Source organism: Apodemus sylvaticus, chromosome 14 (assembly GCF_947179515.1).
Source record: "Apodemus sylvaticus chromosome 14, mApoSyl1.1, whole genome shotgun sequence".
Classification (NCBI taxonomy): Eukaryota; Metazoa; Chordata; class Mammalia; order Rodentia; family Muridae; genus Apodemus; species Apodemus sylvaticus.
Window position 1 is genome coordinate 89,864,433 of NC_067485.1, and position 12,686 is coordinate 89,877,118.

General features: G+C 41.5%; 1 protein-coding gene across 1 annotated transcript in view; it reads right to left on the minus strand.

Annotated features, from left to right (window-relative positions):
- Ryr2 (ryanodine receptor 2) overlaps positions 1-12,686 on the minus strand; it is a 466,338-nt gene that overhangs the window by 356,332 nt on the left and 97,320 nt on the right. Inside the window, exons 9-10 of the mRNA XM_052156653.1 lie at positions 9,460-9,559; positions 8,425-8,521 (exon numbers count right to left, since the gene is read on the minus strand). Coding sequence (XP_052012613.1) covers positions 8,425-8,521; positions 9,460-9,559 — 197 coding nt within the window. The remainder of the gene's footprint in view (positions 1-8,424; positions 8,522-9,459; positions 9,560-12,686) is intronic.

Sequence of the window (12,686 nt, forward strand, 5' to 3'; positions counted from 1 at the left end):
ACTTTTTTTGTAGGGCACCAAGAATTTGGCAAGTCAGTTTCAAATCTCACTGTTATTAACTTTCTGAAGACATCGGCTCATTGTACAAACTTGGGCAGGTTGGCTGAACTCTACTTTATGGCTTAAGGTGTGTGTGTGTGTGTGTGTGTGTGTGTGTGTGTGTGTGTGTGCATGTGCCCCTCAAGTCCAGAAATGGGTATCAGATTCCCTGAAGCTAGATCAACAGGCAGTTGAGAACAATCCAACATTGGTGGTGGGAGCTAAACTTGGGTCCTCTCCAAGAGCAATATGCACTCTTAACTACTGAACCACCTCTCCAAGCCCTGACTCCTTTTATTTGACCATTTCCTAGGTTACTGTGAGGAAATTAAGAATGATATAACCTCTCTACAGTACTGGGATCAGTCCTCTGAGGATTCAAGTGACAATACTCAAGAGTTTGTAGTCAGTCCTTCTGTAGCAATAAGCAAGGACTCTATCACGTTGGCATGAACTGAGTTGCTACAGTCAAATCAGTAGTATTATGGGCTTCCTGACTTTGGTTATAGCTTGGATCTGAAATAACTCAGTTGGACTTGCATTTTGAATGCTTGGCCCCCAGACTATGACTCTATTTTGAAGACTGTGGAGCTTAAGGGAGGTGTAAACTTGTTGAGATTTAGTCTTGTGCTATATATTGTAATGCTTAGTACTGGCCCCTAAGGCCTGGTTGTCCCCAAGGATGAAAGAACCTTCATGGAGACGCACGTGACACTATATGCCCCCCCCCCATGTTATTCCTGATTGGTGAATAAAGATGCCTACAGCCTATAGCAGAACAGAACTGAGATAGGCAGGGATGAGGCTCCCAGACTTGGGGTCTGAGGAGAACCATGAGGAGAGGGAGAAGCAGGGGAGAAGGAAGACGCTGTGGGTTAGGTGAGTCATAAAAGCATGGCTATAAGAGCTGGCCAATTAAAATTAAGAGCAGCCTAGACGGAACATGTCAAATTATAATTTGGGGCTATCAATGGGGAAGTATATTCTAAGAGCATGGAGGATAGATATCTGCCCAGCTCTAGAGTTGGTTAGGCCTATCATAAATATAAGGATTGTAAGTTTTTTATGGTCCAAGCAGGGTAGAAGCCCAGAATTGAGATTAAATATTTTCTACAACAGAAACTGATTGGCAAAAATAAAACCCACAGTAGTGGGTCTTTGAATGGACCACTCATTCCAGTCCAACCCTACTGTCTCTGCTTCCCATTCTACAGCCAGAATTTTAAGAGTCTTCACCACATAGTTCTGCTTACCTGACCTGCCTGCCAATGATGAATCCTTGAAACTTTAAGCCAAACTAAAACTCTTCTCCCACAAGTTGTTTCTATCAGGTATTTTGTCACAGACATAAAAGAGTTACTAACATCATATTCAAATGCACAAGTCATCTTCTGAAATAAAAGGTGCTTGGGAAAACAAATTAATCTTTAAGTCAGGCAACCCCATGCCAGCCTCCTCTTGAGGGTCAATGCTAGAACTGAGTCTCAACAAATTCTCATTGAAAATTTTATATAATCTATCACATCAATAATAACATAAAATCTTGAAACCAATTTAACCTACATTATAGACAAGCTCCAGGATATTACATTAACATAGAAAACCAACTGGGTTGGTGTGGTGTCTCATGCCTGTAATTCCAGCACTTAGGTAGTGGAAGCAGGAGGGCCAGAAGTTGAAAGTTATACTTAGCCAAATAGTGAGTGCAAAGTTAACTTGGGTTACAGGAGACCTTAACTTGAAAAATATAGACCCAAAATTTAAAAATAAATGCATAAATAATGGGATAAAGAAAATAAAACCATCTTTGTTTGTAATTCAGATATAAAGTCACACAAAGTCAAGTGACAAAAGAACAGAGGTGAGAGATCCTTCAATAGGCTAGGGGTAGTTTTTCAAGCACCTGCAAAATCAAACAATCAAAAATAACCAGGAAGATCATATACCTGTCACAAAGACATGGGTAGCTTCACCCTTATGTGTGCTGGAATCCAGAAGGTGCTCCCTGTAGCAGTAAACAGGAAGCGGTATCCTTCTAAAATTAGGTGATGTAACTTTGCAAGGTCATATACCACGTGCCTCTTTCTAAGCTAGACAGGGAGACCCTCAGCTGGTTCTACAAAGCCCATCTCATGATGTATCAATCATTCATAATGACAGCTACTTAAATCACCTTCATATCACAAAGGCCTTAGGAGTAAAAATATTGCCATGCGCTCATGTCTACTGACACACTTCAGAAAGCAAATGCAGCATCGATTTCCATAGCATGGAAGGTACTGTGTCTTCACTGTCCTCTTTTACAAGATCAAGCCGATGTAAGCAGATTACAGAAGCAATGCACGATCAGATACAAACACAGAACCTTCGCTCCCTCTCTTCCTTTACACTACCACTTCTGCAGTCACAAAATACCCACATACTCTTGGCTTCCTCCCATTCTTTTATTTCTCCCCATAACTTTTATTCAGTGCATTCGACTCATGTGCACACAGGCAGTGTGCATCCATAACTGTGAACACACCTGCTTATTTTTATCATCACTACAGACTGCAGCCTCGAGAGGGGCACACCGTCCTCTTCAACACAGCCCAGAATCTAGAATGTGGCTGTCATTCACAACGTTCTGTAGAATGAATTCGACTATGCAAAAAAATATCTTGTAAACCTGTTTTCAAAATAAGTATAATGCTTTGTAAACAATATTCACCCTATACTAATTTTCAAACTAGAGATTCAAACAAACATTCCCTAACATAACTGCTTTGAAAATCAATTAACTCATTGGAGATGTCACTCAATAGTAGAATTCTTAGGTCTCAAGTTCAAAACCTGACACAATAAGAAATATGCGTGATAAAATATACACCTTAAAGGGATGATGGCACACAATCCCTGTAGTGCAAATTCTTATCATAAATACATGTGTATTCATTAATTAATTGGTTTTTTGAGACAAGGTTTCTCTGTATAGCTCTGGCTGTCCTGGAATTCACTCTGTAGACCAGGCTGGCCTGGAACTCAGAAATCCACCTGCCTCTGCCTCCCAAGTGCTGGAATTAAAGGCATGCGCCACCACTGCCTGTCCCACATGTATATTTAAATAATGGCTTCATTGATATTTTATTACAATCGCAAAAGTTCATGGAAGAAAATAAAATATATTCAAAGACAAGATCTGCACCAACAAAAATCTGTCATCTTCTAGATAAAACTTTATTATTAAATTTGAAGCCTCCACAATTAAAGTCTATGTTAAAGCAATCTTTAAAGTTCCACATGGCACCTGATTCTCTTTCTGACTAAATTAACCTATTTTTCTCTAATGTATCTCATCCCCTTATCTGGAGATCATTCCCCCAGTGAACTCTGAGATACCATCTTACTGCTCATACCCTCTGCAGCCTGCATCTTCGTTGTTAGTCCCTCAAGACATACACTAGATGTCTTATGAAAGCTAAAATACTACCTGGAAATAAATCTCAAGGAACTTAAAAGAAATAGTGTTGTGTACTTCCTGACCCTGCCAAAACTTGATCTTTCAAATATCAAGGAAGTATATTGGGTGCTAGGCAGGAAGTATAGGGTGCTATCTTTATAGTTAAACCTTCATAGCTCATTCTCTGATTCAAGTCTGCTTAGTTCAATAGCACTGGCGGCTATCCTGCCTGTAGGGATCATTGACACTCTATGAGAATGAACAGGTAACATGGAGGATGAATCTCATGGTGAAAAAGCGCAACAAGTCCATTGGTATCCAGAATTACATGTCCTGTCACTGAGCTGCCTCCTCTATTGCTACAGTTGTAGTTACAGCTATTAAATGCCTGGCGGAACAAGATAAAGCCAACAGTCAAATCCACCGAGGAGCCCAGCACAGATAATAAAAATATTCCTGACTTGCTCAGAAGCAAATGTCACTGCTGGCCCTCTCCTCCGTCATTTCTACTATCTAGAACAAATCTCATGTGACAGTTGATCTTTAATTTTAGTAACAGGAAACAACCGATGGGCCTGGCTAGATTGAAATTACCAGCCAAGGCCTATACGACAAAAAACCATTATGTTTTATTTTGATTTTGCATATTTCCATACTTAAACTTACCACTTAAAAAATAATCAAATAATGTTTAGTTCTTTTCCTAATAAATCACAATGAATGTCTTGGCTATCATTATGCATTTCTTCCCCTCAAATAGACTGATGTTAATTTAAGAAAGTGCTGCCTGTGGGCTGTTGCCTTCTCTAGTTCTCTCAGACACAGGCAATAGCTTAGGGGAAGAACACAGGAAGCAATTTTGAAAGTCTGTGTAATAATATCTACAAGATTCAAAATCAGAAGACTTTCCATAAGCCTAATCTTAGGGAAGTCTTTTTTCACCATGTACCTATAATTGCTGTTTCACAACCTAATCAAGACATACATGTCTTCCCTAAGCATCCCCCGAGGCCCCATCCTGCCTAGCTCTGACTCATGTTCTCCCTACAGTCATGATGTGAATCCACGCCACCTAATTGTACCATGTCAACATGCTATAAAAAGATAAGCAAACAGATGCATTCTCGCTGCCTCCATGACCTTGGGAGACTCTCTCAGAATGTTCAAGTGAGCACACACTGAGACTCACCTGGCAGAAAAGCTACTAAAATCCATCAAGGTCGCATCTAGAGCTGCAGTGTCCAGTTTGCAGGCCTTCTGAAGGCACTGGCGAATGACAATCTGCTCCCACAGTTCCTCTCCATCCCAGTGAGTGCCTGACTGACACCCTTTCCCTTACCTGTCCTCATGCCTCTGCGGTTTATAGTCAACACTCACATGTGTTCTGAGTCAGAATCAGAACTCCCAATTTCCAGCTTGCTGCGCTGAGACCCTCTGAACTCACTGCACACAATTTTAACTTAGCTCTCATAAAAACCAAACCCAGAATTGTTCCTGTCTAAAGGAAATGCAGAGACAAATAGTGGAGCAGAGACTGAAGGAAAGGCCATCACCTGCAGAGACTGCCCCACCTGGGGATCCATCCCATCTACAGTCACCAAACCAGACACTATTGTGGATGACAAGAAGTGCTTGTTGACAGGAGCCTGATATGGCTGTCCCCTGAGCCAGAGCCTGACAAAAACAGAAGCAGATACTCGCAGCCAACCACTGGACTGAGCACAGGGTCCCCGATGGAGGAGTTGAAGAAGGGACTGAAGGAGCTGAGGGGGTTTGCAGACCCATGGAGGGAGCAACAGTGTCAACTGGCCAGACCTCCCAGAGCTCCTGCGGACGGGACCACCAACAGAAGAGTGCACACACATGGAGGGACCCATGGCTCCAGCTACATAGGTGGCAGAGGATGGCCTTGTTGGACATCAGTGGGAAGAGAGGCCCTCAGCCCTGAGGGTGCCCAATGTCCCAGTATAGGGGAATGCCGGGACAGGAGACAGGAGTTGGTGGGTGGGTTGGGGAACATAGAGGTGGGGAGGGGATATGGAGTTTCCAAAGAGGAGACCTGAAAAGGGGGAACATTTGAAGTTTAAATAAAGAAAATATTCAATAAAAAATATTAAGGCCCATCTTCCCTCCTCGAAGTTGCTTCCAACAGTTCTTTTGGCATAGTAGTAAAAAGTAACTAAAGCAATGGCCTTACTTTCTATCACAGCATCCCCATGATCTCCTACTCTCTAATGGGTTCCCTTGACTTACATGCTTTCTCACCTCAAATCCAAGTGTCTTTTGCCTATCATAGCTATGAGGATTCCTCCCAGGCAGCATAGGAGAAAAGCCCAGTGGATGCCTCTAGCTTCTAGCCTTTTCTTATTCACTCTGCAAACCTTAAGGAAGAAAAGACCTGCTCTTTCAGGACCTGCTTTCATTACTCATGCCGACTCTCATGTTTGGCCTTGCATTTGGAATTAATTCCTCAAGCCTTTTAATGTCCTGCCCAGCATTCTATGACCTTTTCAGTGGTATCTGAATATTTTTAAAGCATTTATTAATTATATATATCTAAGTACACTATAGTTGTCTTCAGACATACCAGAAGAGGGCATCGGATCTCATCATAGGTGGTTGTGAGCCACCATGTGGGTGCTGGGAATTGAACTCAGGAACTCTGGAAGAGCAGTCTGTGCTCTTAACAGCTGAGCCATCTCTCCAGCCAGCCATCTGCATCTTATTCTGAAAGCAATGTGCACTGGTCACTTTTTTGATATTGTAATACCTGGCTTGGGCTGCTTCCATGGTTCAAAGGGTAAAGGCAGTTGCCACCAAGTCTGATGGCTTCTATTTGATCCTTGGGACCCATACAGAAAAGACTGACTCCACATGAGTCCTCTCTGACCTCTACAAGCACACTGTGGCTTACACATGCTCATACACACACACACACACACACAAATAATTACAATAAAACATAATTAAACAAATGAATAAAATATCTGGCTGAAGCACTTTAAAAGCAGCCAGCTTATTTAGGCTATGGTTTGGGGGCTATTGTCCATAAATGGTAGAGACATGGCGGTAGGAGCCGCGGGTGTTGACTAGAGCTTGCTCACGTCTGAATGAACAGGTAGTAGAGCTGAGACAGAGTGTGTCAGGGATAGAAATCTCAATGCCTGACCCCTAATGAGCCCCTTTCTCCAGTCAGCACTGAGGCAGGAAAATAGGACACTGGAAGAGGAAATGTCAGAGACTAACATACAAAAGGCAACAGGTGAAAGACCTGCAGCCTTTAGACTAGCTGAGCCTTACTCAGACAAGAGAGCATGCGCTGAAGAGCTGTCTGCACTGTATGAATGTGGGAGAGGCAGGTACTAGGCCAATGACAGCCTACTCACTGCTTTCTGCATTCTTGGAGCCAGGCCACTGGTAAACTACAACACTCATTAGACCCCTGTGTATCTTTCCATTAATACACCATCCCCTTTCTTCTAACTAGCCAGGCGTCTCTGTTCAATTCCTTGTGAAGACTTAAAAGTAACTGTAAACTCCAACACCTACCCTCTAGACTCAGACCCATACCCATGATACCTCTGCCTCCCTGAGATCAATCTATCTATCTATCTATCTATCTATCTATCTATCTATCTACTTATCTATCATCATCAACTCTCACACACATGGACAGATAGAACTGGACACACACACACACCTACCTACCTACTTAAATAGCACCTGTGAGGACTAAGTGTACTATGGAAAGGGGTTCACAGTTGCAGGTGACAATACACTTGTAGCTGAGGGAACTTCCCTATGACCTGTGCTCCTCTTGACTTTAAGCTAAGCCAACCTATGAGAGGCCAAACCTAAGAACAGGGTCATGGTCATCTTCTTGAGCTACTGAAATGGCTGCTGATTTTCTAAAGACCCTGTTGTATCTTTTTACTAAAGGAGAATGATAAGGATCTATTGAATGACCTCCCCTAACCCCTTGGTTAATACCATGAGAAAAGCCCACTCACAGATTTACAAGCACATAACAAATCACCCAGACAGCCCTTCACTTACGTGTGGCCTCTTTTGTGCACGTAACTTACTGCACTTGTTAATTAATCCATGAGGCAGACCACAGCACTGGGTCACACTGGAAGGTGGCACATTTTTATAACACCAGTTTACTTCTCTCAGTACCTGCAGACAACTTTAACTTGTTCTCCATGTAAAATTTGAGGGAAAGTGGTCAACTTCTTTATTTCCCAATAAATGGCAGATGACAGGAAAGAATATGAGATTAAATCTTCCAGAATATCATTCAGGATTAGTGAACATTTAATGGCATTTTAAATAGTTTAATTTCATATATTCATTCCTCTCACCCAGTTTGCTTTGCATGATGCTTCTTATGTGTTTTAAGTAGGTGAAGATGTTCAGTTCTTCTTCTGGTAGTTAAGAAATTAGAGAAAAGCCTCCTTAGGAAGTCATGAAGTGGAAAGTTACAATGGACAGTGAGTGTGTGTAGTCTGCTTTGGGCGATACTAATGCTTGCAATAGACCTGATCCTAGGTAAGGAAAATTCTGTCATAGCAAAGAAAAGAGAATGTTCAGTCTATGAGAAACACTTTTTTCTATCAAAGGTAGTTAGCCCAACATGGGCCAATATTTCCTTAGCCCCACCCCATCTCACCTTCCTCTTTGTGCCAATTAGCCAATTGTGAAGAACAAGCACTCACTAATGGGATGAGACACAGTCACAACCTATTTCAGTGTTGAAAGACAGGTCATTCTGCCCAGCATGCTGGCTAGAAGGTCTAGATTCTGACACACCATTTTTACAGAAGGAAAATGCCTTGCCAAATTGTTTTCAGTTTGATTGTGTGTTCCTTTTTGCAACATCAAGATTATTCTTTCCCCAGCAAATACATCGAAGCTAGTGCACCATGCCAGGCTTGAGTACCAACCTCCGCTGTTCTTCGCCATGCTCTCCTGAAGGAACAGTGAGACATTCATCCATGTGTCCATGTAGCAGCCGGAGAACATCACCACCAATAAGATACCCTGTGAGGATTAAAAGTCATTTGTGTTCATAATACCATGGCCAGATGCTGGCAGCCAGAGCATCTGATACAATTATCTACTTGTAGAGACAGAGAAATATTGGACTAGAAAATGGGCCTGTGACCAAATCACAAAGGTGATGGCACTGGCTGACCCCTGAGCCTTGTGGTTTGATATTTTAACCAGAGGGTATGGCCTTAGGCTCATAAATATCACCATTAAATACATAAAATGTGGGACTGTGGAGACCATTCAGTCAATAAGAAAATCCCTGAGACTCACTGGCTGACTAGCCTCAACTTATCAGTATGATCCAGGCCAATTAAAAGACCCAATCAATCAATCAATCAATCAATTGATCAGTCAATCAATGAAATGAACATCAACATGTGCAACTGTATACCCACACATATGCAAACACACATGTGCACACATACATATGACAGAAAATAAACAACATCCAAACCTCTTGACTTCTAGCCTCCACATACATGTACATACACACATACCTTCCCCCGTCAATACATGTACACATTCACACACACACACACACACACACACACACACACACACAAAGTACTGGTTCAGATTTGAAGCTACTAGGCATAGGAATATAATGATAAAGAATGATATTAGACTAACTGAGCAGTACTTCAAGGTCTCACAAATGGGGTAAACTGCCCTTAGAAGGCTAATACATGAAATCACAGAACCAGCCAAAGTTGACAACACCATGATAATAAGAGAAGAGGAAGTCTAGCATGGGATTTACTTTTAAATAGCAGTTTAGGCAAGATTCTAAAATGTCATATTTCTGCATGAAAGAATATCAGGACATGAAAGGTCTCTCATTAACCATCAGCTCATTATCACAATTTCAGGGATAAGCATCAACTTTGTATCAAGGACAAGCCTTTTAATTAAAGGAGATCTCTTACCTTGGGCTGCTTCACTTCCTGAGCTGATAGGGGCCACGCTCCAGAGGGTCTGCTGGAAGGCAGCATCCACATGCCAGCTGCTGTTGCCATATGACAGGTGCTGCAGCAAGAGGCAAGAGGAGGCATTGCTGTAAGCCTGGAACATGGAGCTCTGTCAGCCTGATGGTAACTGTTGATTTGGAAACGTTCATGAGGGACATGCACTTCAGCCTGCTCTTCAAGAATTAAGACACTAGACAGGCATGGTGGCACATACCTGGAATCTCAATACTCAGGGAGGATTCTGAGTTCAAGGTCAGTCTAGACAACATGCTCTGACTCAAAAAATAAGTGAATCTAAACAAGATAATTAAAACGTGATCAGGAAGAAGAATAATAGGAATTACTATTTGTTCTGGCTTCCTTTCTGCTGCTGTGATTCTGACCAAAAGCGACTTAGGGGAGGGAAGGATTTATTTGGCTTACACTTCCAGGTCACCATTCATTTTTGAGGAAACTTGGCACAGAAACTCAAGCACAAACCATGACAGGTGTTATTTTCTGGCTTAATCCCCAAGACCCATGCTTGGCTAGCTTTGCTATATAGCCTAGGACCACCTACCGTGGGATTGGTGCTACCCACAGTGGGCTAGGCCCTCCTATGTCAATTACAAATCAAGGTAATCCTCCCTAATAAGCCTGCAGGCCAGTATGTTTTGGGAAACCTCTCAAATGAGACTCCCTCCTTGGCTGATTCTAGGCCGTGTTGAGTTGACAGGAAAGCTAACTGGAATGCTCTGTAAGCTTAGACACTTTTCAGTTTTCCCCAAGAGTGATGAACAAACCAGTAATCAGAAAACACACAAATGAGTAAAAACAGCACTGAGAAAATTTCTGTACAGGAAGAAATTTTGTCTTAGGAGTTGTTGGTAGCATAGCGTCAGTGTGGGTGCCCGCAATTATCACTCACTCTCCTACCTAAGACACTGGGATCATTTATTGACAAGCCACTATGCGAATAGTAACTGTTGGCTGCAATTTGACATTAGAGTCAATAGATGGTGATAACAACTCTCAGTGACAATCTCACTCTTTCTCTTAAACCAAAACCACTGGATAAAGGAATTGAAATTCACATATATGAGAGAATCTTAGTTATCCATAATAAGGAATTGTATTATGGTATCTGCATGAAAACTGATCAGAGTGAAGGAGAGCTGAGACAGACTAGAGACAAACATTTTATGTTTTCTCTGAAAGGCACGTTTGTGCACTGAAAGATGGTATGCATCCATGCATACATACATGTATGTGCACATACAAGGCTATAAGAGAGGATGGGAAAATCCAGAAGGAGGGAAGAGAAATGAACAAGAATATAGGAATACTCTTCATGAGAGCAGAAGGAGGGAGGCCAAGAGCACAGGAGGGGGTCAGCGAGTACAGAGGTGGGATGGGGGCAGATACGGACAGGATAACCATATAAGATTTCTGACATCTGTGTATGAAAGGAAGTGTCACAATGAAATCCATTTCTTCATATGCTAACAGAAAATCAGTTAAAACGGGAATTTTGAAGCTGACAGTGTAAAACACACATATCAACCTCATCAGTAACTGTAGCAATCAATAGATTCTAAGTTTCCCAGGAGATCATTGGGTTTATTAATCATTTTTGCCTCTCTCTCAAACCCCAGCTGTCACTTGTCTTCATGAAATCCTTGAGTCCTCTTAGGGTCACCATTCCTATGCCTAGTGCCCCCGAGACTCCTTTCCTGACTTACTTTTCTTTGTTTTAATGTGGAAACATGTTCGGTGCTAACAGATTAATCCTATCTCATCTGCTCCATAAGTAAGAACAATATGTTTCCTATGGTGATTAGCACACAACATGATTCCTTGATTCATTTATTTATTCCCTCCTTTAAGCTGCCTAACACAGGTTCACAGGGGTGTCTCTCACCATCTAGAGTGCTTGCTACTCAATAAATGAGGAAAAGATGTCAGTCAGACATTTAAGACCAAAATGGCAAAACTTTTAACAATTCCTGTTCATTTCCTTTTGTGTGTAAGTGCTGGTTGTCTGTTTGTAAGCATATATGAACACTCATGTGTGGAGGCCAGAGACTGATGCTGGATGTCTTCTTCAGCTGCTTTTCCATCTTATGTTTTTGAGACAAGGTCTCTCACTAAACCTAGTCCTTACCTATTTGACTAGACTGGCTGGCAGGGAGCTCCAGGACCTTCCTACCTCCACCTCCAGCTCTGGAGCTGCAGGCACATACCACTATACCTGTCTTTCTCTGTAATTGCTGAAGATTGGAACTTGGGTCCTCTTCCTTGCACAACAAATACTTCAATCAAGTAGCCATATCCCCAGCCCCCAATAAAATCTGAGTTATTTCTAAGCCAATAAGTTAGTAAACAGAATTGTATATATATACACACACACATATAGGCACACACACACAAACACACACATATGTATATATATATATATATATTTGAAAATACATATACATATATATTTCACCATATATAGTTCACCAAATCTTCTGAAAAGAATTCACAATACTAAAGCTTATATTTTATTTTTGTTGTAAACAAAGTGAAAGTTTATATATGGTCACAGCAAACAGATATCCATTTGCTAATTCATCACAGAGTCATTCAATGTGTTGTCTAAAACACTGTGCTGAATATTATCAGAAGGACCTTCTGACCCGAGGGTGCTTGTAATCTTGTAGGGGAGATAAGTGAGCAATTCTATGTTATTTCTTAATGTGTAAAGTATATTAAAATGCTTTTGAATTTGATTATCAAAAAAGAACATTTTCAGTCAAACAGCTGGTACAGCCTTCCATGCAGAGTCTGAAGACGACACATTGATTCAATGGGGAGAGATGGGAGTTCTCATGCCAAAGGCTTTAAGGAAGGAGTAAGATTACATGGCCTGACCCTCCTATTTGGGATACAGTGCCTCTAAGCAAGTATATACAAACTTCATATTTATAAATGTATAATATAATGTCAATGGCTGGGGTATAAATGTTTTAAAGATAATAAAAATTTTATAAGTCATTTTGGATTTTTTATTCTAATATATCAGATTGCTTGGCATGGTTGTAGGCTAGGTCCTTAAAAATAAACCTCTGATTATGGCCAAGAAATGACTGTAATCTAAGGGTAGAGACAGAGAGCAGTGCAGAGTCCTCTCTTCAAAGCTTTGGACACACACTGAGGAGGGA